This window comes from Tyto alba, unplaced genomic scaffold (assembly GCF_018691265.1).
Source record: "Tyto alba isolate M040663 unplaced genomic scaffold, T.alba_DEE_v4.0 Super-Scaffold_15, whole genome shotgun sequence".
Lineage (NCBI taxonomy): Eukaryota > Metazoa > Chordata > Aves > Strigiformes > Tytonidae > Tyto > Tyto alba.
The window spans coordinates 9033660-9059241 of record NW_024881277.1 but is presented as its reverse complement, the minus strand read 5'-3'; the positions used below and the strand labels follow the sequence as shown (position 1 = coordinate 9059241).

At 50.8% G+C, this 25582-nt stretch overlaps 1 protein-coding gene and 1 pseudogene across 1 annotated transcript; one reads left to right on the top strand and one right to left on the bottom strand.

Annotated features, from left to right (window-relative positions):
- Positions 1 to 5828: 5828 nt before the first annotated feature.
- On the bottom strand, positions 5829 to 6764 carry LOC104367920 (olfactory receptor 14C36). Its single transcript, XM_009975148.3, has one exon. It carries the CDS (start codon positions 6762 to 6764, stop codon positions 5829 to 5831), a length of 936 nt encoding a protein of 311 aa, XP_009973450.3.
- A 14059-nt stretch (positions 6765 to 20823) lies between these two features.
- Positions 20824 to 21740, top strand: LOC122153129 (annotated as a pseudogene).
- The last annotated feature ends 3842 nt before the right edge of the window (positions 21741 to 25582 follow it).

Here is a 25582-nt window from a genome sequence, read left to right as displayed (position 1 = left end):
GTTATGACGTGCACTCGGAGTAAAACCCAAAAGGAGGCACAACTCCTTGCTCCCTTAAGGGAAGTAATGGGTGCAAATGGGTCAGGAAAGGTGAAGGTCCCATTCTCCACTAATGATTTAGAAAACTGGAGAGAAATAGTTAAAGGGTACTGAGATGATCCTGCAAGAATAGGAAGGAGATACGAATTAATAATCAAGAATCAAGACCCTGATTGGTCAGATGTGGATTTGATGTCAGAGGAAATGGCTGAGACAGAGAGACAGCTAGCTTCAAAACCAGCTCAAATCCATGTGCAAGCCCAGGTGACTGGTGGAACTTTGCAAGGGAATGTAGATGATCATGTCCCATGAACTGACCCGCACTAGGATCCAAACGATGGAAATGACTATAGAATGTTATGGAGATATAGAAATTGGATTAAAGTGGGGATAGACAATGCAATCCTGAAAGCCGTTAAGTGGTCAGCGCTTTACACTGTCAAACAAGGGTCAAAAGAAACTCTGACAGAATTTTTGGACCAGTTAAGGGCGGCCATGAGAAAATATACCACTCTGGACCCTTCGTGCAATGTGGGGTGGCAGCAGCTGAAATGCCCCTCTGCCCCACCAGTTCTAGTAGCAGGAATGGGGACATAGGATTGATGGGGACCTGGCGCATCTACCTTAGCAGGTCCCCCGGTTAACATTAAGCCAGGGGAGGCAGGAAAAGGATGTAGAATTTTTAATTGACACAGGTGCTCTCCTTTTCTGTCCTTAATCAAGAATTAGCACCCATAAGCAACGATTTTGTAAATGTAGTGGGAGTCACCGGCCAACAGGAAAAGGCATTCTTTTCAAGACCCCTTATGTATACAATGGCAAAGCAGATCAGAATGCATTGATTTCTCTATTTGCCAAATTCCCCTGAGTCCTTATTAGGACAAGATTTATTAGAGCAATTGGGAGCAGAAATTACTTTTAAGCGGAAAGGGAAAATGGAGTTTAAAGTAGGGGATCAAAGGTTAATAGAGGTACTTAGTCTAGCTCTGATGAATCCAGAAAAGACACAGAAATTGACACCGGCAGTTCAAGAAATTATTGATTCAGGCCTGTCCAGGAGTGTGGGTTACTGGGATTCCAGGGAAAGCCAAGAATGCATCCCCTAGAGTAATAGAACTTAAAGAAGGAAAGGGACTGGTACGGAGGAGGCGATACCCTTTGAGACTGAAGGACTACAAAGGAATTGAGGGTCCATTTAATAAATTTCTAAAGTATGGGTGGTTTATAGAATGCGAGTCAGAATACAATACCCCTGTACTCCCAGTACAGAAACTAGATGGTTCATACCAGGTAGTACGAGACTTAAGGGAAATTAACAAAATTGTTAAAGACTTATGACCCGTAGTTGCTAATCCATATATACCTTACTTAAAAAGTTAAGGGATAGCCAGACATGGTTTACCATGCTGGATTTAGAGAATGCTTTCTTCTGTCTGTCCTTAGACAAAGAAAGTCAGAAATTGTTTGCATTTGAATGGGAGAGCCCCACCACTGGTAGGAAAACTCAGCTTACATGGACAGTGTTACCTCAGGGCTTTAAAATTAGCCCAACGATATTTAGGAAGCAGTTGGCACGAGATCTCAAAAAGTGGCAAGTCCCTTCAAACAATGGAACCCTCCTGCAGTATGTTGATGACCTCTAATAGCAACAGAGACTAAATCTGAATGCATTCAGTGGACTGTAAACTCACGGAATTTTCTTGGATTAAATGGATATTGAGTGTCTCAACAGAAAGCTCAGATGGTACAGCAGCAAGTGACCTACCTGGGATATGAACTGTCCGGAGGACAACGAGAACTTGGAGTAAGAATGAAAAGATTCTGTGGGGCAGGGCTTGGTTGCTCTCAGCAAAACCCCCAGCACTGCACAATTGATAGAAGGAGAAGTGCTGGAACTTGTCAGCCACAGGCCTTGGAAAGAATAAGATAAGAACTTAGTGTAGGAGGAACAGGGGGTGCTGACTTGGTGTTTGTGTTAAGATTAGGCACTGTGGAACAGATGTCCTGTAACTGGGAGTTATTGTTTTTGTAGGTAGGACTGTTGCAATTAATGTTTAGAAAAAAGCCTTTAGCATTAGCCAATTTGTGAATGCCTAATGTAGAATGCAAGCCAATAAATCTTTGGCATGCTTTAAAGAAACCAATTAGTTTGTAACATGCTATCTAGGAACTAGTATAAAAGTATGTGAAGAATCATAATAAATCGGACACTCAGCTTGCATCAAGCTGCGTCCCGCCTCTCAGTTGCGGCAAAGGGGGAAAGCAGAAACTATGCCTAATTAATTTCAGAGGGACCAGGGCATGCTTTAGACCCCCCAAAATAGGGGTTTTCAGGGACTCATATTCTAACTCCCCCCCCAAATGTAGGATATGGGGGGAGAAACACCAAACCACCCCGAAAATAACTGGGTGGAGACATGGAGCCCAAAATGGGAGGTTGAGGATGGCTCAGAGGTCTCAACAACCCGACAGAATGGAAGACAGATTGGGGGGAACCAAAAAATTATTTAGGGGAAGCATTAAGTGCCACCTCCAGCCCTTACAAAATGGGGGTTTGGAGGGGCTCCAGGATCCTCTCCAAAATAATTGGGGTGGCAGGAAACACTGTAGACCACCACAAAGGGGGGCTTGTGGTTCAAACATTGGAACCCCCCCCTCAAATTATCTGGGGCGAGGACGGTCATGGGACCCTGTAGCCCCTTCCAAAATGAGGATTCAGAGGACTCAGAGCCCCACAAAATGCTCATCCATGTTGAAGATCTTCCTCTTCTCGGCCACCATGCCTGGGGGGGCGGAGACACGACTGACATCATAGGGCAGGAGTGCCACGCCCTTAGGGATGTCATAACCAACATGCCGAGGACCCAGGCTAAAGGAGGAAGAACGCAGCCGACTAAATATGAGTGATAAAGCATGTTTCACTTTATTGATTTTCGTTACAGCCTTTTATAATCCTTCTACTAATTATGCCTACTAGTCACTAGCTGATTGGCTTAAGCTCTAAAGGTCGTATTCGCACGGTCCACCTACTTGCAGTTAGCTAACAGCACAAGCTTCTCATAACACTAAGTTTCTCATGCTACTATTTCTAATTCCTCTTGACTTGTTTTTGATACATGACAGTACCGTAACACAATGTTTCTCAGACCACCGTTATCATAACACTAGGTTTCTCAGACCACTATTCCTAATTCCCTTTAACCTGTTTTCGACACTCCACGGTACACAGGGCTGAAGCGTCCTTGACATTCCTCCTGTATCAGCAGCTGTGAGCAGCTGCAGGCAAACCCTAGTGAGGCCCAGCATCAGCAGCTAGAGCAGGCTCTGATCATACAATTGCTCGGTGGGCTCAGGACCCTTGCCTCTGAGCCATTCTCCAACACCCCTCCTTGCCTTACAGGCCTGTCCGTCCCTGCCCATGCTACTGCTGTGTGTTATCTCACACCCACGCTGCTCTCCACATGAGCCTGTAGCCCACTGGAACCACACACAGACGTCTAATTCCTCCTTCTGCACGCCCCGCACATCAGTGCACTGACACTTCAGAGAGGTTCCCGGCGGCACTGATTTCCCAGAAAGGATGTCACAGGACCATCAAATTACAGAAAAGTTGAGGTTTGGAGGGACAGGACTGGACCCAGTATTGACCCCTGTAGTGCCCCACTGGTGACCGGCCTCCATCGAGACCTGATGCCACTGACCACCATTCTCTGGGCTCGGCCGTTCAGCCAGGTTTGAACCACCTCACTGTCTGCTTCTCCAGCCTCTGCTTCACCAGCTCATCGATGAGGATTTTTTGGGAGACAGTGTCAAAAGCCTTCCTGAAGTCCAGGTGGACAATGTCTGCTCCTCTATCAAGCCAGTCAGTCACTGGAGAAGTTTATCAGGTTATCAGATAGGAAGGACATTTCCTTTTGTTGGCTGTGCTCTGGGCCTCTGTGTGTCCATTGGGGCTTGGCACTTGGAATGCCCTGAAGTTCTGTAATTTTACACCCTAGAAGGACTCAGCCAGCTCAAACACAGGGAAGATATGATGGAAATGCTACCAATTCTTTATTTTTGTGATAGCAAATAAATACTACTGGGGTCTATCTAACTTCTTCAGCCTCCATTTCTCTCAGTTCTGTTTAGATGAAATGAATACATTAAATGTCTTAATAGAAACATGTCCTGTTTAGAAGTTCACCATTCAAAGTGTTCATAGGAAACATATTTTAGAAATGTCTGTGTGAGTATAGATTTATAAAGAGGGAGAGAAAGTGTCGTGGGATTGCTGGTACATTCAGGTGTTTGGGAAGTTCCCCCCATTATGATGCCAGTGAGAGTACTCAATTCAGTGTCCCACGTTAACACCAACAAGATATAACCCCATAACATGAGATTTGCAGCTTAACCTAGTACCTGACCCTTTCCCAGCCCCAGCCGTGTCACACGTGGGGCTTTACAGATCATCCTTCTCTTTAGTCTGCTGGGATCGGGGCCAGGATAGAGGCCGGGCAGGGCTGGCCGGCCTGCCCATACAGGAATTGTGATCAGCAGAAGGATGGAGATGGTTTAGCAGCCAGACTCTCCCATAAACGTGGTTGAGCAGCCAGTGCTGGAAATGGTCCTTGAGAAAGGCTGGGGGGTGACAAATGTCTTGGGACACCTTCCCAGTCTGGCCAGGCCACCGAGAGCTCAGACTGGCACCCTCTCTCCTGCACCTGCATGTATTTCATCTTTTTTACGAGCCCTGGCTCCACACAATTCATCCCCTGGTGTGAGTGCTCACTCTACACGCTCACACGGTATAAGCTGTGCAATGGCATATTCTCTCCCAGGTACTTTCCCATCAGCCCCTCCCCAGCACTCCCCATCTGCACCTCCCTCCCCCCAGCCCAGCCCAGAACAACAGCCCAGACTTGGCTGGCCCCATGGCATTGCCCAGCGCAGGGTGCTGCAGAGCTCTGGGCACTCACCCCACAGCCCCAGCCCCTCGGAAGGTCATAGCAGCTCCTGGGGCACAGAGGGCTCTCAGCCTCCCCATCAGCCCCAGGGCTGGGGCCAGCCATGCCATGAGCAGACGCAGGCCAGCGTCTCCCTCTCTCTGCTGCTCTTCTCTCCAAGAGATCCTGATTGCCCAGTGCTGGCAGCCCCTCTGTGCCCGTCCCTCTCCCCAGCACAAGACTCCTGCACTGGGGGCTCCCCAGGCAGCTCCTGCTGTGCCAGCCAGAGAAAAGCTGCCCAAACTGGTGCCTCCAGAAATAGGTCTGCTCTTGTCGCGGGATGTCACCTCAGGCACGGCCCTGAGCTGGCGGTGCTGCTCTGCAGGGCAGTGGTGGCTGAAAGCCACGGGGAGATGGTCCCAGGGAGATCCCCATGGATCAGCCATCATTTCCATTGCACTGGGCACCCCCACGTGAAGGGGCAGAACAGGCCTATTCCCTAACACATCCCCCCATGCCCTCCTGCCCTGAACCCCTGGAGAACCCCAGCACAGCAGCATGCTCAGAGGGGCAATGCCTTCAGCCTGTTCCTGACCTCAGCTTGAGAAGAACAGATCAACCTCCAGGCATCGGCACTGAAAAAATAGCCTTTTATTATGGATATGTTTAATGGGAGGCCAGATGTACTGTCCAATTAGATATACGCACAAAGGGCTCTGGGTCAGAGAGGCTGGTTCATGTTTCTGAGGAAGAAGAGTGGATGAAGACATTTTGGAACAAACAAGATTGTCACAAATAAAGGGCTCACAGCGCAGAAGGATTCGGAGTCGAATTGGAAATTACTTCTGAAGAGACATGGGCAGCTTATTCCTGCTGAGAGACAACTGACTGAATCAGCTTCTTCAGTGCGTCCTTGATCTCCTGGTTCCTCATGCTGTAGATGAGGGGGTTCACTGCTGGAGGCACCACCGAGTACAGAAAGGACACCACCATGTCCAGGGATGGGGAGGAGATGGAGGGGGGCTTCAGGTAGGCAAACGTGACAGTGCTGACAAACAGGGAGAGCACGGCCAGGTGAGGGAGGCACGTGGAAAAGGCTTTGTGCTGTCCCTGCTCAGAGGGGATCCTTAACATGGCCCTAAAGATCTGCACATAGGACAGCATGATGAAAACAAAACAACCAAATCCTAAACAGACACTAACCACAAGGAGCCCAACTTCTCTGAGGTAGGAATCTGAGCAGGAGAGCTTGAGGATCTGAGGGACTTCACAGAAGAACTGGTCCACAGCAATCCCCTGGCAGAGTGGTAGGGAAAATGTGTTGGCAGTGTGTAGGAGAGAATAAAGCAACGCAGTGCCCCAGGCAGCTGCTGCCATGTGGACACAAGCTCTGCTGCCCAGGAGGGTCCCGTAGTGCAGGGGTTGGCAGATGGCAACGTAGCGGTCATAGGCCATGATAGTGAGAAGAAAAAACTCTGCTGAAATGAAGAAAATAAAGAAAAAGAACTGTGCAGCACATCCCAAGTAGGAGATGTCCCTGGTGTCCCAGAGGGAATTGGCCATGGCTTTGGGGAGAGTGGTGGAGATGGAGCCCACATCAAGGAGGGAGAGGTTGAGGAGGAAGAAGTACATGGGGGTGTGGAGGTGGTGGTCGCAGGCGATGGCTGTGATGATGAGGCCGTTTCCCAGGAGGGCAGCCAGGTAAATGCCCAGGAAGAGCCAGAAGTGCAGGAGCTGCAGCTCCCGTGTGTCTGCAAATGCCAGGAGGAGGAAGTGGGTGATGGATCTGTTATTTAACATTTGCTTTGTCTGGACATATGAGCCTATTCAAGGAGGAAAGATGACAAAACATTAGGGTATATTTCTCCTATAAATATCAACACCACTGTCCTTATTCCATCCCTGTCACTACATGGCACCCCACTTTTTTGAGATCTTCCTTCAGCTCTGTAGCTGGAGCTGTGGTAGGTGCTGGACAAGCATTTCATGAGGGGAAGGGTTTTTGCATGCTGTCTGCCAAGGAGTCAGCTCTTTGTGTGACTCTGTCAGAAAAACCTGCCCTAACCCAGAAGGGCTTGTCAGCATTTGCTGTACCAGTGGTGAGGAATGGGGAAAGCAGAAGACAAGCTGAGAGGGTTTTCTGCTGCACTCAGGGAGAGCAGAGTGAGTCGTGTGAGGCAAGAGGATTTTCTGTGCCTTAGTGCAGAGTGAGAGCAGCAGGTCTGTCTTTCTGTCTTGTTCCCAGCTGCCCTGGACTTGCATTTTTCTGAGTCTGAGAGCCTTCACAAGCACATGTTAATCTGAAAAGCAACCAGACACAGCTGAGAGCAGAGGGATCCACTGCAGAGCACCAGATGACTCACCCTTTCTCCAAGTCTCAACACCCCACTTTAGCCAATGTCACCCACAGCTCACAGAGTCCTCTGGAAGCAGCAGACAGCTGGGATGGACACCCCAAGGAGAGAGCCAAGGGTCTGAACCATGGCAACTTCTTAAGGGAGAGCCAGCTCCTGGCCCAGCCTCACAGACTGCATTGCCCAGAGCTTCACGGCTTAGAGGAAAGCTGGGACACCTCATTGCTGGGGGCACATCTGCAGAGGAGGGCTCCCAAGCTCTGTGCCTGACTCTGCAGCTGAAACCCCCCTTCCCAGAGAGCCTGTCAGCAACACCAAGGGCATCTGAGCAAGGCAAGGAGAGGGACAGACGGGCACTCAAGAAAGCCTTTCCCTTCGGCAGCTCTGCACAGCACCTCCCAGACAGCAGCAATGCAGGACAGTCGCCCTCAGGCCCTGCTCAGCGGGAACTGGGCCCCTGGCAGCAGAGATGCACTTCATCCCTTCTGCTGGGCTGCTGGGCCAGGAGGTGACTAACGGCCAGGAGCCACGGGCTAAGGGCTGTGCTGGGTGGCAGAGGAGACAAGAGGAGTGTTGCTCAGGGAAGGAGTCTGCCCTGCAGCAGGGTTTCCCTTAGCATTTCCCTCCCTCCCTGCCCAGGTCTCCACTGCCTCTAGCTGACCAGGCTGGCAGCTCTGTCTTTGAGCCCATGTTTCCTCCCTGCCAGTGCTCACAGTCCCCATCCCAGCCCCTGTGAGCACAGCTCTGCCCTGCAGCCTCTCTGTGTGTGCAGGGCTTAAAGCACAGCCCACGCAAACCTGATGAAAATGGAAAGGTGATGATGGTGTGTTCAGTAGGCTGGTGGGGGCTGAAGGCACTTACTGAGGTTCATATTAAATATCTTTGTGAAAGCTTAAGTGTGTCAGCCCCTGCTCTCATCTGCACAGCTGAGTTTCCTTTCCCACCATGAGGAGCTAGGGAAAATTGGAAGCAGAGAGTCCAGAAAGAACAGAAACAAACAGAATATCTCTGAGCTGAAAATATTTGTGACAAGTTCCCTGTGAAATGAGCTGGGCATGAGCTGGAGCTGTGAGCATCCCCGATCCATACAGCAGCAGCCTCTGGAGAGCAGAAGGAGCCTGCCCTGGTGGGGTCTCTCCTTCCCCCCACAGCTTCTCCCCACAGCGCCGTGGGGAGCTCCCCGGGCAGGCTGAGTGCTGACCCTGGCAGGCAGCAGAGTCCCTGCCCCAGCACACAGCCCCCTGGGGTGCAGGGACCCTGCTGGGAAGGACAGCCCTGGGCACCCCTGCCTGCACACCCGGCTGCACACCCCTGCAGCCGGCCCCGCCAGAAGGCAGCCCTCATGCCCTGGCCCTCGCAGGGGGCACCAGGGAAGCCCTGCTCGGGAGCAGATCCTCCTCCTCCTCCTCCTCCTCCTCCTCCTCCTCCTCCTCCTCCTCCTCCTCCTCCTCCTCCTCCAGGCAGGAGGCAGATGCCTGGCGGCTCTGCCGCCTTCCCCAGATCCCTCCCCGAGCTGCAGCTGCATTGCCCTGCACCCCCAGACTTACTGTGGCCAGGGCCCTGACGCTTTCTCCTCCTCGGAGCTCTCAGCAGCCTCCCAGCCCAGGCTGCCTTGAAGCTGTGTGTGCCTCGCTGCTCTGCCCTGGGTGCCTGCAGGCAGTGCCCTCAGCCCTGCTGCGCTTTGCAGAGGAGCTGCTCCTGGGCAGAGCTGTCTCTCTGCAGCGCTGCCCACTTGCCAGGAGCTCCCTCCGGCCCAGGAGCCCGGCCCAGCTCAGCACCACAGCAACAGCCCAAGGTAGTTTAATGACCCCTCAGGAGGGGTTGGTGACAAGTCCATGAACCTCAGGCAGTGAGAAGAACCTGAAGAAACCTCTGAAAAAGTTGGATTCAAACTCCAAAGTTTCTTGTGGCTTTAATTGTTTCCACTGAGGGCCACTGTTGATAAAGCCTCCCCAGGGTCTTGTTAGAGCAGAAATCTGGAGGCAGTGATGACAGTTTCAGAAAATCAAGGGAAAGGTGGCTCTGAAGCTATGTAAACCTGAACGTGTTGCATTAAGGCAAAGGGCCAGGCCCTGTGCCCATTAAACACATATCCATGACGTGACCCCCAGCCCCTGGGAAGGGAGATCCTGTCCCTCCCACATTCCTCAGGGCTCTTCCTGGGGTAGGGGGTATGGAGATGTGCACTTCCCAGGCTCCTGAGGATGCACAAGGAGGCCATGAGGCCCCCGTGCTGCAAGGGACTGTGCCTCCTCACAGGCATCAGTGGCAGAGACAACAGCCATAGCCAAAATCGTGATGGGGTTGACTTTACTGGGGGCTTTCACCTTTCCCACAGCCCTCTGTCATCTCCACCACAGGCTGTCCTATGGGGTTGTATCCCCTGTGCTCTTTCCCTGCAGGCTGTCCTCATCCCCCCAGCTGTCTCACCTCGCTTGCACCTGAGCCTCTTCCTTCCTTTCCTGATCTCTCACCATCCTCCCTGGCTCTTGATTGAAACACAAAGCCTTGGGCTGATCCAGAATCCTTCTGAGTGATGCTTTGCTTTGTTGCTTGTCTCCACTCTGGCCTTCCCCAGCTGCACTTTGTGGCATTATTTCTTTCTCATGCTGTTTTCTACTATGAAGGAAATCAACATCTCTGAAACCTCTCTTCAAGCACTGTCAGTCTACTCCTAGACTGTCCCAAGTCTTCACTCTCCTACGACATTCAACCTCCCTATACTGCTCATGCGCTTGAGGCATCTGAACCCCATCTTGGGAGATGTCTGGGCACTTGCCAAGTTGTTTGTATTAAAATAGAGTGGTCATAGGCCAAGAAAGACCAAGTGAGGGTTTTTATCAGGGCCTGTATTGGCAGGAAAAGGGACAATGATTTTAGATTTAGATTTGATTTAGAGAAGAAATGTTTTACCATGAGACTGTGGAGACAGTGGAACAGGTTGCCTAGAGAAGTTCGAGGGAGGACACAACCATCACCAATTTGGGCAACCTGTTCCAGTGTCTCATCACCCTCACAGTAAAGAATATCTTCCTTAGATCTCAATCTAACCTCTTCTAATATTAAACCTTAACGTTTGACCTCTCCCTACAATCTCTGATCAAGAATCTCCTGCCACGTTTCCTGCAGGATCCCTTTAATTACTGGAAAACATCAAGATGGTCTCCCTGGAGCCTTCTCTTCTTGAGGCTGAACACCCCTAGCTCTCTCAGCTTGTCCTCACAGGGGAGGTGCTCCAGCCCCCTGATCATCTTCACGGCTTCCTCTGGCCCAGCTCAAGCAGGTCCGTGTCCTTCTTATGCTGGTGGTCCCAGATCTGGACACCGCACTGCAGGTAGAGTCTCATAAGAGCAGAGTAGAGGGGGAGAAAAACTTCTCTCAACCTGCTGGCCACTCTTCTCTTCATGCAGCCCAGGACACGGTTGGCTTTCTGGGCTGCGAGCTTACGTTGCTGGCTCATAGTCAGTTTTACATCCACTCCTACCCCCAAGTCTTTTTCTGCAGGGCTGCTCTCAATCCACTCTTTGCCCAGCCTGTACCTGTGCTTAGGATTGCTCCGATGCATGGCCAGGACCTTGAACCTGGCCTTGTTGGAATTCAGGAGGTTTGCATTGGCCCAGCATTTGTGCATGGTGGAGCAGGGGAATGAGAGGATCCCAGGGCCAGGTTCTGGATAAATGGAAGGTTCAAGTCCAACTCTTGGAGGGATCCATTTTGTCTATCTATTTAGGTACAGATGCTGCAGTACAGTAGCCTAGCATAACAACAGCCCACCCTTGTTCCCTTTCTCCACTGCCCATGGCTTGGATTGGCCTAGACACCTTCCTTCCACCACGGGTCTTCCCTTGACAATAATGCATTTATGGGGCAGGGAGGTTGCGTCAGTGCACGGACAGGTCTGGCTCTGACAGGGACCATGAAGCAGCTGCCAGGAGGTGACAGCAAGGACAGTTTACAAAAGACAAATTTATATGTATGGACCTCATTGTTTTTAGGAAGGCAACGCTTGCCTGGAGCTGGTGGTTGAAAGGAAAAGTCAAGAGTAAAAGGAAGAGTTTCAATTACACATTAGAGGCCAAGGTTAAGAAGGAAAATACAGGGCTGCTGATGAAGGGTGAGGGCGATTTAATAACAGCAGAGACAGGTGGGGAAGGGGCACTCAATGCCATCTTAGTTTAATTCTGTACTGAAAAGGTCTCCAGGCCTGTGTGCTGAGGGAAAGGGCTCAACGAGCAGGAGAGCACGCATTGGCAGGAACCTCAGGCAACCCAGCAAGGCCAAGTGCCCGTGTGTGACCCTGCAGGACATCCCCCTGGCAATGGCACAGGCTGGGAGCTGCCTGGCTGGGAGAAGCCCTGTGGGAAAGGTCTGGGTGGGTTGGAGAGGAGGCAGCCGTGTGCCCTGGCAGCAAGGGAGGCCAGCTGCACCCAGGCCTTTGTGGCCAGCAGGACGGCCAGGAGATCACGAGAGGGGCTTGTCCTGGTTACTGTGTCCGGATTGCAGATCCCCAGTACAGGAAGGATGTTGGCAAGCTGGAGGGGGTTCAGTGAATGGCCCCCAAGACAGGCCGGGGCTGGAACACTTTGCCTGTGAGGAGAGGCTGAGGGAGCTGGGCTTGTGCAGCCTGGAGAAGGGAAGGCTGAGGGGAACCTCCCTGCAGCCTCTCCACACCTATGAGGAGGTCTTGAAGAACACAGAATGGGGTTCTCCACCACGGAGCATGTTAAGAGGCTGAAAGAGGAAGTTTTGGTGAAACAGGGGATGTTCACCCTGGAGATAACGAAAAGATTTTCCAGCAGTCTCAGGGCTAGTCCTGAGCAGGGTGCCATGAGCCCTGCCTGCCCTCCTGTCTGCCATGGCTGCTCAGGTCACAAGAACAGAGGTGCCCCCAGAATCAGAATGCAGGTGGGCCTTTTCCACCTGCCTCAGCCCTCCCCTCCCCAAGGAGGTCGTTTCTGTTGGGTGCCTTAGATGCACTGGATGACCTCAGAATGCCTGCTGGCCAGCATGTCTCCTGAGGGCCAGTCAGGCTGCTGCAGTGGAAGCCACCTCATCATCATCACCATTCCTGCCACCTGCCCTTGACCTGTCTCTCCCTGTCCTCTCTGTCCCTAGCTTGTCTCTGCTGGGATGAGTGGTTTTGTGATGCACATGTTGGCCCCAAATTGCTGGGGCCAGCTGCTGGCCAATCAGGCTCCTGTAACAGTCATGGCCTCACAATCACCACCACCATTGATGTTGCCTTTGCCCATCTCTCCCCACCCACTCCCTTGACTCTCCTCTCTCCTGCAGCCCACGTTCAACAGCCAAACCCAGCCCCTTTCCTGGCCTTTCCCTCTCCCCTGCCCCACAGCTGGACAGAACCAGCCTGGGACATGGTGCCTTCAGGCTTTGCAGTGCTCGTGCATAATGACTGTGACAAAGCCGAGATCAGAGTTTGTGCTGTGCAACACACCCCATCAAGAAATGACGCTGTTAAACAGTAGATTTGCAGTGGTGGCAACCATGCAAGAGGGGCTTCTGTCCAATTACTAATAGGATGTGCTACTACCAAGATGCATTTGGTGTTTCAAGCTGTCACTGGCAGAAGACCCATGAAATCAATCTGCAGTTGTGCCCTTGGGTCTTCCGTTGGTGCTGGACTGGGGCTTTAACTCCAGCGTAATCTGCACTGGTCATGGCAGGAGAAAGACAGCTCCTACACCAGAGATCTACATCTTTCTTCCTGTTAGGCCAGCACTCACTGTCCTTCCCTCTGCTCAGAGGGTTTGCCTTAGCTCATGGATGAGCTTAATTAGATTCTACCTGAACATTCTGAGTTACTTTACCTATGGGTCATCCCCAAGAATGTGCTGGCAAGGGTACCAGGATCCATGGTGGCAGCCCACAGGAACCTAGGCCTTCCTGGAAGAACCTGTGACACTTGAAGAAGACTTACGCTTGAATTCCCAGACTCCAGTGAAGGCATTGCATTTATTGCCACTTATGTTAGTGAAAATATGTTCCTCTGCTAGAAACTGAGATGCTGTTCCATCTTTCTCTAGCTCATTTTCAAAAATCTTTAGTTCTCTTTCTAAATCTTGTGGTTGGCCAATATCTAGCTGCAGTTATTTAATTTGTAACCAGAGTCTGTGTCTGTGGACCCTAAGATCTTATGTTGTTTTGATTAAGACAGTTCACTTAATTTGGGAAATATCCCCTACTTCAATTTCTGGATGTCTTTTTGTATTTTCTTTACCTTCTCACCTGTTCCACTCAGGACAGACCTATTCTGAATGCACCAGATTGGAGCAAGATTCTCTATTGCTGGGGCAATGGGAGAAGCCTGAGGAGCCCCTGGGCCAGGAGTCTTTTCCTGGGAGAGGGGCTGGCACAGAGGGGCTTGCTGGCAGGGGACAATAAGGATGCCTGGGAGACCAGAGCAAGGGACACAGGGAGACACTGGCCTCCGTCTCCTCATGCCATGGCTGGCCCTCAGCCCTGGGGCTGATGGGGAGGCTGAGACACCTCTCTTTCCTTCCTTCACTCCCCACATGTGGATGGGCCTCAGGAAACATCCAGGAGCCTGGAGGATGCACAGACCTCCTGGGCTGAGGTCCCATCGCTGCAGGGGAAGAGGAAGGGTGTGTGAGACAGATGGGAGTGCAGGGAGAGAGTGGGGGGGGGGGTGGCAGTGTGTGTGTAACAGAAAGGAAGATGCGAGGTGTGTGGCAGAGGGAGGTGTGGGTGTGTATCATAGAGAAGTGAAAGAGGTAGAGTTTTGATTTGGAGGCATCAGAAGAAGGAGGGTGTGCAGTTCAGTGCTGAGACATGGAGCTATATAGAAGATTGAAGTGAGGCTGGGTTCAGGGATAACTTTGACAATTGAGGAGCAATAGCAGGACTTTGGAAGAAGTTCCACAGGTTATGGGGAACTCACAGCAATTTGCAAAATAAAAGAGAAAACGACAGTTTTGTGTTTGAACAAATAGTGACTGAGGACAGAGTGTCACCAGTAAATCTTGGGATGCCATGGGATCAGAGTGAGGTGGGGAAGCAGGGGTGTGGGTTAAAATCTTCAGAGAAACAGGCACAGGCATAGGCAAGTGTAGGGCAGCCTGTGGTGGGAATGGCCCCTCCGATGTGACTGGGACCCCCCAACACAACTGAAAGCCTTGTCCTTCTGACGATGGCTGCTGTCTCTTCCACTGAGGTCCCTGAGAGCACACCAGTTCATTACAGCCACAGCACTTTTCTGCCTCCTCCTCTACCCTCCTCACAGCCTGGAGGAGTCCTCCCTCTGTCCTGCACTCAGCATCACACCCCCCTACATCTCACTGCCCCCAGGGAGAACCCTCAGCATCCCCTGAGGGGAAGGATCCCCCATTCCCAGGCTATGGGGGTCAGGGCTTGAACATCCTGTGTGAGGAAACGCATCAAAGGCTTTCACAGTTGCCTGAACATTTGATTTTCAGCCTGGCAGCAGTGCCTCTGCCTTCCTGCTTCACCACCCCAGGGACAGGGACCTTGTCTCCTCATTCCCTCCATGGGCTCTCCAGTGATGGCCCTCGGTGGATCACTGACACCCTCAGGAACTTGGAGGGTTCCTGCTGACTCCGACTTCTCTAAAGGCCAGTTCAATCCCTTTCCAGGATCTGCAGTTCAGCAATTTGGCACCAGAGGGCTCATTAACATGCAAAAAGCCTGAACAAGTCAAGTCTCTTAGCAGAACTGAATTCCTCAATTCTTCTGGGTTGAATTCTTCTGAGGTTTGAGGATTGTAATCACAGTGATAATTTTTCAGTACTAAATGTCAATAAGAAAAAAACCTCTTCTTTTTCCACTAATCTTTATTTTTCTGCTTACACACTAAGGGATATGACCCAACTGCAATTGATACTGATTCTAGAGCATCTCCTGATTAAGTCTGAATATGGAGGGAAGTCTAGACCCTGTATGTCAGACACCCTCTGGACAGTGTTTGTCCCTATGTCCAATCCCACATTTCTCTCATGGGACTTACAGCACCTTTGTTTCAATCTGAGTTTTCTCCACGCAGGTCTGTAGCTGCACGTTTCAGCCCATTCACACCAACTCCCACCTGCTGTACTTGGGAATCGAGGTGCACACAGACACAGAAGGATGATTCTTAATTGCCAAAAACCAAAACCAAATGAAGGCACGGTTCAGTAAAAAACAAAATACAGTCCTTTGCTCTATATTAATTCTACCTTACGTCTTCTGAAGTCCACTTTCCACACTGCAGGCGGCTTTAGAGCAATGGAAAATATATTTTCTGTCAAGCAGAGATACCAAGAAACCCCAGGGCATGCCCTGGCCCAGACTCAGTCCATATTCATTCATAGTCACTCACAAACCCAAGTGATGAGCTCCATCAGTTCACAGAGGGAATCAAAGAGACAGAAGATAAAATATGCTGTCTTCTGGATTTCCAAATCTGCACCCATCCCAGTATACCTGGGCTACAGGTGGGTCTGCAAGTAGGCTCTGCAGCATCTAGACCCACTCATTTCTCATTCACTTCCAACAGGGGACACCTTGGGTGCAATTTTCCAGGCCTCCTCTTCTACTCAAGTGAGAGAAATGACTTGTCTCAACTGAGTTGCTTTGGCTCACCGTGTCTGTAACCAACTCCTGCTCAGGAAAGTCTCCCATCATCCCGGGGTCACATTTTCCAGTCAAATGTGAGGGCTTCAGCTACCCCAGTGTAACTTGGAGGCCATAGCCACCACTTCGTGGGCAACTGAATCAACCCATGAATGAGGATGTTTGGTAAAATCTGAAACATATGCAGAAGAGTCATCGTTGTAATCAGTGTGTAAAGAAGATTTCATTTTTAGAATTTTTAAACCATTCTGTACATTCTCATACATTTTTTCATGGGCCATGGACAAGGATCAGCAAGCTGATGACACTTTCTCTCCCCCAATGTAAAGACAGAGTGATACATCTGGTTCCATTTGATGGGTAACATTTGAGTTTGGTCAAGTAGCCCCTGATTTGATTCCCCTCCACTATTGGCTGTTTTCCTCTAGAGTCCTGCCTTGAGGCACAATGCCATAGGAGAACCTCTTGGTGAAATATGAGGCAAAGAGGACATGAAGTATCTCAGCTCTATTGCCACCTACTCATACTATATTCAACTGTGACCACATATTACCCTTATTTCTTTTTGGACTGTTCCTAAAATTGTAAAATCTTTTTTTGTTGCCCTTGAATTCTCTTTCAAGTTTCAGATGATTTTTTGATACAGAAGATTGCGGTGCTTGGAGGATGCTGTCCTTGAAGATCACGTACACTTGGCTTTGCTGCCCATCAGTGCTACTGACAGTGGGATCCCCAATAAAACTCCCCAGATTAGACTAAATCTGCTCCACTGAGTATCGGCATCTGCAGTCTTCTATTCCCCTTCCTCACTGTCCTCAGGAGCTCAGACTCCGCTATCACTGTCCCAACAGCCAGTCTTCACACCCTTGACCAGCTCTTCCTTGCTTGCCAGTGTCAGCTCCAGGTTTGCATTGCCCTTGTTGGCCCATCTGGCAGCTGTGAAAACAAGCTGTCCCCAAACCGCCGGACTGTTTGCATGCTGCTGTGTTCCTCTGCCAGAAAATGCCGGGGCCATTAAAGTCCCCAGTGAGGCCCAGGCTTCTCCAGCCAGAGACTTCCTTGGGGTGCTTCGAAAAGATTACGGCAGTTTCTCCACATGTCAAAACCCACAGGCTCCCTCTTCTCCTGGCTGAGGTCATCAGTGCACATTTGGGTCGTAGCACCTCAGGGGTAGCACCAGGCCAAGCTCTGACTTGTCTTAGAGAAACCTGGTACCAAGTGTCCCAGTCCCCATGTGTTCAGAGGCTTTGCTTCAGAGCAGATACAGGCCAGAGTTTGTGGTGATGGAAACATAAAGCTGAAATTGGATGCCAAGAGAGTGAGCAAACCGTGATGTCCCCAATGCCAGAGAAGTGCATCCCTGGAAAGAAATAATTTTACTTCAGTGATATCCCTTTTGCCTGTGAGGGCCTTTGTTGGAAGTGAAGTTATCCCTGATGACAAGATTTACCCAAGCACACTGTGAAAATGATTGGTCTGTTCCTTGATTGAATCATCAAGAGAGTGGGTGAAGACCTCGTGTGGGGGCATTTGTGTTCATGCAATGCCTGCAGCTGTTGGGTAGAGGAGAGATAGATCTTGCTTCTCTGGTGGCATCTGATGGCTGATGCCTCAAATCACTCTGTGATGGTGTCAGGGGTGTCTGTCTTACACCAACCCTGAATGGGAATTGCTTTCCTGTAGTTCCTGTGCTGTCCCTGCCAGCCCTGACCTCTAATGAAGCTCTGTGGGCCTGGATTTGGACATGAGATTGAGTAGATTCCCTGGATTCAGTAAGGCAATGTGGGGATGAACATGAAACCACTGCCAACGTCATCAGTGGCCATCTAGTAAATACAGCAGAAGGAGAAGAGAGAGACTGAGCTGTCCCTATAACACATGACTCCAGCTGCTCAGAGGAATAACTTTGCAAAATGCCTTGAACTTAATGAGAAGGGACAGGTTCAGTTGCCCTTATTTTTGGCATCAGCTGTCATTTCAGTTGGCCAAAGACAATTCCCAGCAGCCTCCAAGAGGATGCCCACAGATGCTGCCCTGCTGTCTCTGTGAACTGCTCCATCTGAGTTTGCAGGTTCCTGCCCATGACTTCAGCCACCCCTGACACCTCAGCTGTCACCAGGCATTTGTATTTGAACAGCTCACTCCTGGCTCCCCCTTCATTAATTACCATGGGAGCTGAGCCAAGGAGCTCACCTGCAGGAGCACGTTTAATGATAATGTGAAGACAGGTAAGAGGAATCCCACCTCTTGAAATCATTGTGGCAGTAATGGCAGTGAGCTGAGTCTACTTTGAGTCTCAGGACAACAAACACAGGAAGAGATGCCTCGACTGGACTCAGCTGAATCCCTTCCTCAGCAGGGGTAAAGGAGAACCCTATCTGTCCCTGTCTGGCTGTCCAGCCTAAAGATGAGTCAAGAAAAGGTGATTATTCGAGCCAACTCTTTCCCTGATAGGGGAAATGCTAGTACTGAAACTAAGAGTCTCTCCAGAGATGACGAAAGGAAAACCACTGACTGCATGAGGCTGTGTCACAGCAGGTTCCCTGGAGCCCCAGGGACAGCTGGAGGGAGCCCAGAGGGGCCACAGCAAGTGGCACCTTGGGCTGTTGCTGTGGTGCTGAGCTGGGCCGGGCTCCTGGGCCAGAGGGAGCTCCTGGCAAGTGGGCAGCGCTGCAGAGAGACAGCTCTGCCCAGGAGCAGCTCCTCTGCAAAGCGCAGCAGGGCTGGGGGCACTGCCTGCAGGCACCCAGGGCAGAGCAGCGAGGCACACACAGCTTCAAGGCAGCCTGGGCTGGGAGGCTGCTGAGAGCTCCGAGGAGAGAAAGCGTCAGGGCCCTGGCCACAGTAAGTCTGGGGGTGCAGGGCAATGCAGCTGCAGCTCGGGGAGGGATCTGGGGAAGGCGGCAGAGCCGCCAGGAATCTGCCTCCTGCCTAGAGGAGGAGGAGGAGAGGAGGAGGAGGAGGAGGAGGAGGAGAGGTGCTCCCGAGCAGGGCTTCCCTGGTGCCCCCTGCGAGGGCCAGGGCATGAGGGCTGCCTTCTGGCGGGGCTGGCTGCAGGGGTGTGCAGCCGGGTGTGCAGGCAGGGGTGCCCAGGGCTGTCCTTCCCAGCAGGGTCCCTGCACCCCAGGGCTGTGTGCTGGGGCAGGGACTCTGCCGCCTGCCAGGGTCAGCACTCAGCCTGCCCGGGGAGCTCCCCACGGCACCGTGGGGAGAAGCTGTGGGGGGAAGGAGAGACCCCCACCAGGGCAGGCTCCTTCTGCTCTCCAGAGGCTGCTGCTGCGTGGATCAGGGATGCAGATTAGCCCCACCACAAAGCCAGAGGCAGGTTTTCAAGAAGCACATCAAGGCAGGGTCTACGTGGAAGGAAAGGGGCTTTCTAGGATCTGTGCCTACAGTTTTCTGATGTATTTGGGAGGGTGTGAATAGTAGTGGAGCTATGTTTGACCCAGACTCCTACAGCATTAGAGTGAGAGCTGTGAAGTTCTGTGAGGAAACTGCTTAAGTCCCTTCACCTGTTGCTTTGCCTACTGAAAGCCCCATCACTGCTGTGGTGTCCTCTTACAGCTTGACAACACATGGCTATCCCTGGGCAGTGTCCTGCTGCCAGGAGGGGTCCACAGGGCAGAGCTGAGCACAGGGTGGATGGGATGTGGGCTGGCAGCACTGACAGGGAGGAGATAAGGGGACAGAATCAGCTCCAGGCAGGGACAGCTCCAGGCACCAGACGCTTTGGCAGGGAGGGACAGAAACAGGCTGTCAGCAATGGCTCAGGGATGGTATTTGGGCACTGCCCTATTAGCCCTTCAGTGAAGGAGATTTTCCCTAAGAAGACCCCCTGGTCTCCTCCCCCAGCCAGCACAGCCTCTGCCCTCCAGGCCCCGGGCTCCAGGGCAGGAGCTGCCTCCTCTGCAGCCAGAGCTGCAGCAGAGGAGACTCCCCCGAGTGTCCGTCTGTCCCTCCCTAGCCTTGCCTCCCTTGGCAGAAGCATTGGGGCATTTCTCCTTGTTTCTCCACCTGCCCCTGCTGCTGCTGCTCTGGTTTGCAGGCTCTCTGGGGATGGGGCTTTCAGCTGCAGCTCAGCCACTGGCCCTGCAGGTCCTACCATGCAGATGTGTCCAGGGGAGCAAGGTGCCCCAGCCCCTTCTAGCCTGAGGCTCTTGGGGAAAAGCTCTCCATGGGCTGCAGAGAAAGATGACCATTTTGCCAAACACCCCATCTGCTAGCAATCTAAAAGCTCAGAGATCTTCCATGGGGAGGGGATTTTTAATGTGGATTCCTCTGCTCTCAGCAGCATGGAGTTTCCTTTCAAGGGCAGAGCTGGGGGTGACCCTCCTCCAGATTCAAGAGTTACAAGCCCAGGGCAGCTGAGAGCAAGTCTGATGGACAGAGTGGCTCTCCTCACTCTGCACTGAGGTTCTGTCCATTTGCATCCCTGGGATCTCCACAGAACTCCTGAGTGTAGCAGAAATATCAAGGCTGTCTGCCTTCAAACCTCACTGCTCAGGTAAGACAGGGCAAGAGGTGAAAAATCAAGAAAAGCAGAGCCCCACAACTCTGCTCTGCAGCCGGGTGCCCTGGCAGGGACAGTGCTGAAATCTCTGTAATTTCATGAGGGGATTTAAGGAGAAATCACTGCGGGTTCCTCTCTGCCTGTTGGGGCACAGCAGGACTGACTCCTGCAGATCCCACAGCAGAATCCCTTGGTCCCCACTGCACCCTCAGCCAGCAAACAGCAGAGATATAGCCAGGGAGTGGCAGGAAGGCACTTCTGGAATGACAGATCTGAGTAGGTGGGTGTTCAGTGAGAAATGAAGCAAGTTTTCATCAGAGAAGGCAGTGCTAACCATTCATTGCCTTCTTCTCCTTGGGCAGGCCCTCATTACTCAAAGATGAAGCAAATGTCCAACAGCAGCTCAGTAACTGAATTTCTCCTCCTGGCATTTGCAGACAGACGGGAGCTGCAGCTCCTGCACTTCTGGCTCTTCCTGGGCATCTACCTGGCTGCCCTCCTGGGAAACGGCCTCATCATCACCGCCATCGCCTGCGACCACCACCTCCACACCCCCATGTACTTCTTCCTCCTCAACCTCTCCCTCCTCGACCTGGGCTCCATCTCCACCACTCTCCCCAAAGCCATGAGCAATTGTATCTGGGACATCAGGGACATCTCCTATGCAGGATGTGCTGCACAAATATTTCTGTTTCTATTTTTTATATCATCAGAGTACTTCCTTCTCACCATCATGGCCTATGACCGCTATGTTGCCATCTGCCAACCCCTGCACTACGGGACCCTCCTGGGCAGCAGAGCTTGTGTCCACATGGCAGCAGCTGCCTGGGGCACTGGCTGCTCTATTCTCTCCTGCACATGGCCAACACATTTTCCCTACCACTCTGCCAAGGCAATTCCATAGACCAGTTCTTCTGTGAAATCCCCAAGATCCTCAAGCTCTCCTGCTCACACTCTTACCTGAGGGAAGTTGGGGTTCTTGCGGCTAGTGCCTGCTTAGGATTTGGGTGCTTTGTTTTCATTCTTTTTTCCTATGTGCAGATCTTCAGGGCTGTGCTGAGGATCCCCTCTGAGCAGGGACGGCAAAAAGCCTTCTCCACATGCCTCCCTCACCTGGCCGTGGTCTCCCTGTTTATCAGCACTGCCATCTTTGCCTACCTGAAGCCCCCCTCCATCTCTTCCCCATCCCTGGACCTGGTGGTGTCATTTCTGTACTCGGTGGTGCCTCCAGAAGTGAACCCCCTCATCTACAGTATGAGGAACAAGGAGATCAAGGATGCCCTGAGGAAACTTGTAACAGGATGATTTTCAGAAACAATAAAATATCTGCTTTCTGTAAATAACTCAAAATGTAACTCACTACATACAGGGTCATACTCTGTAGGTTTTGTTGCGTTTTATGGTTATGATTTTTTTTTCTTTGTTGTAATTTACATGATGTTCTCTGCTACGAGGTGTCATTATTTTTCCCTTTTCTAATTATTTATCTATCAAGCTTTTGTTTGACCCAGAGACTATGTAAATGAGGACCCATGCTCTCTTTATGTTTAAACAAAAGAAAGGACACTGTAGATACATTTTTCTTTGAGATCCTTCCTCCAAGTTGTTCTCTGGACCCGCCAGGTCAGCCCTTGTATTGGTCTAAGGTCTGAGTGCTTTTGTGCCTTGGTCACTGTCCCATGGTGTGACAGTCCTGTGACCGCAGGCAGGGACAGGCAGTGGGCACTTCTGTGACAGAGCTGGCCTTCATGACAGCATTTCCATCAGACAAAGAGATCTCCTCAGGGCAGTGCAGGAAGGCTCAGGTCTTCTTCCAGAGTTGCTCTCAAGACCATTCCCAGGGAATTTCCCAGGAGAGAAACCACCAGTGAGGAGTGGAAGTGTGTGTGAGTGTGAAGGGTGTGGGCACACAGCAGTGTCCTCGCACAGCCAGGACTCCGGCCAGGGACCTGAAGGCCCAGAAGAGCAGGGGCTGGGCTGTGCCCATGTGCGCTGGGCACCCCGGGGAAGCTGCCCCAGGGCAATCAGAACGGACTGGCCCCTCACAGCCACCACTGGCCTCTCATCTCAGATCGGAGAGGTATTTTGTCCTTCCACAGAGGGACACTGAAGGAGTAGGTCAGAAGTCCATCTTTACATTGAAGGAAGGAGATGTAAGCATGGACATCATATATGTGAGATGAGATTAACCCTGGTGAGCACAAATGCCATCAGCTATTCCTGGGGGTGCCATGAAGGCCTGTGACACTGACTGTGTCTTGAGGTCACTTCATGTAGAGAGTCACATCCCCTGGGAAACCCCCTGAATGCAGCACTGGGGTGCTTCCCTGAACCACGGTCCCTGTGTCCATTCCTCGTGCCTCGGGGCATCTCCCACGGGTGCAGAGCAGGGCGAGCACCGCAGGGCTGAGGTGCCTCCCAGCCTCTGGGGGTGGCAGCAGGAGTTCAGAGAGACACTATGGCTCCTGCAGGGCACTGCCTCTGCGTGTGCAAGGGAAGGACTCGTGTCTCTGAACAGCCCTGTGTGTAAGAGGAGTGCCTGAGGCCAGCTCAGCTGTGGGCACCTGACAGAGCCCTGACACTTCTGTGTGTGACTGCAGGAACAACCCCACCTTCCCAGTGAGATTCACCTCAGCTGCCTTGGACAGGCTCATTGCAAGTGCTCCTGTCTGCTCTGTCACACCCCTCTGTCTTTCTGGACTGTGCCCTCAAAAGTGCCAGAGCAATCAGATAGGTTCTGGAGTCCATGGAAAAGGAAAATGTCAAACCCATTTTCAAGAAGGTCAGGAAGGAGTATTGGGAGAATTACAGGCTGGTCAGCTTACCAGCATCTCTGGGAAGGTCATGGTACACTTCCTCCTGCTGCCATTTGCAGGCACTTAAAGGACACAATAAAGGCATCACTGAACCAGAATGGGCAGGGGAAAGAAGGGCGTGGTGTGTACATGGAATTTTGCAAGACCCTTGATATGGTCTCTCATGGTGTCCTTATAGCTGGAATGATGCTCTCTGTGCTAAAGAGGTGGGTGTTACTGTGGGTGGGAAGTTGGCCCCGTAATCAGGCCCAAATGTCATCAGTGGTACAAAGTCCTCCATGCAGCCAGTCACTGTTGCAGGTGTTTATTATCCCCCTGTATGATGTGAGGTAGCACTCTTTCAGCTCATTTGTGGATGATGTAAAGCTGGAACAGGCCTTAAGCAACCTCATCTAGTTCACTGGTCCTTGAGCAGGCATGTCAGACAAGATGAAGTTCAGGGATCTCTTCTAATCTGAGTTACTCTACGATTCAATGAATCTTTCCCTTGGAGAGACCCCTGAGGACAGAAGAGGCTGAGGAAGAAGAAACAAAAAGAAGCAGGAGGTATGGAAAAGGAGATATAAAAGCTGACAACTTAAATAAAGCAGTTCCTGCAAAGCATGCTTCTCCACTCAGATCATTAGTAGGAAATATATTTTATAACTTTGATAAAACAAACATACTTTTATCTGGTTGGGTCCTGGGCCATAAGGGGGGTGATGGATGACTATGGTATTATGAGGTCAATTGTGTCTCAGAAACTCAAACTCCAACAAGAAACATATGACTGTGAAGGGGACCATGAGGTCATTTCTGTCTCTGGAGGTGACAGGCCAGCAGCAGGAACACGGCTGGGAAAGTTCCTCTGCCAAAGTAACCCCACAGGCCCTACCCAGGAAAAGGGCTTGGACATGGGTTCTCATGTCTGTTCCACATGAGCACAGGATGGGACAGCAGCACGCACATGGCTTGCTCCCATCCATCCAACAAGCTGCAAGACCAGCAGCAGTCGTATTGCTAGCGGTCGCAATTGCGAAAGAACTTATCTACACACAGCAGATAAGCAGGCACTTCTTTATTCCAGCGCTGGGGAACACGGGGGATAACTCCGCCAAAGACGTGTTCCCCGACAGGTACAAAGCACAACATATTTATACACTTTTTCAGCAGAGTCATAGTTACATAAGATCAACAAAATTCATAAAGTTTAAGTTGACCTTAATAATGATTGGCTGTCAGTTACCTCACCTTACCTATATTCCTACACTAGAGAAATAATTGGTCATCTTTACTGATTGATTTAAATAGAATGGGGGGAGGGCAATGATTAGCATATTCATGTTATTTCCTGGGAATTATTATCATATGCAAATGTCTCTAACGCATGCGTGGTTATACTGGACGGGGGTCCTCTGGCAGTCATCGATAGTCTTCATCACTGTGTCGGCTGATTGAACTCCATCCTTGCGCATGCTCACTCCATCTTTGGTTAATGTTCACCTCTCCCTTGGCCGATCTTCCCAACCAAACCAGTTTTCCTCTGGTACCTATTGTTTCAAGTCAAGATCCATAACCAGTACCTATTGCGTTAATTCAGAGTCAGTAACGATTGTTATAGTGTTCAAGGCACACACCATACTAGTTGCTTAATCCTAAGGGCCTCAGTGTACTTTATATTCTCAATGCTATTGTAGCTTCATGTTAAATCAAAATCATAATTTTAAACTAAAATCAAAATAATATTCTAGGATTCAAACTGTTTTACTAAGGTAACTGCAACATTTCCCCACTTTGAATGTATTGATAATCATACTCAATACTTTCACATATTTAAATTGTGGTCTCACTGAATGCCAAATTGTCATATGATGGTGGATCTTTTAATGACTTATCTTGTTGCTTCACCTCTGCTTGTATAATAATTTGATTAAACTCTGCTTTAAGGGTCAATTCCTGTTTCAAATAATTGTATGTCAGACCAAACACTATGAACACCATTGGTCACCTCTGCTAGGCCTGATAATGATTATTTTTCCCCTCATCCATGTTTCTACCATCATAGACTATAAAATTTACAGAATACCAAAATTCAGATACTTAATCATGCTTCAGAGTCAATTTTAACATTTCCGGTCATCCAGAAAAGGTATCAACCCCAACCAGAACATACCGATATCCTTTACATTTGGGTAATTCTGTAAAATCAATTTACCAATAGTCACCAGGTTCTACTCCTACTTTCAGTTTGCCCATTTGTACTCTCTTCTGTACCACCAGATTATTCTTTAAACATGCATTGCATTCTGCAGCAACCGATTTAGCCATCTCTGACATCCTTACTGATACTAT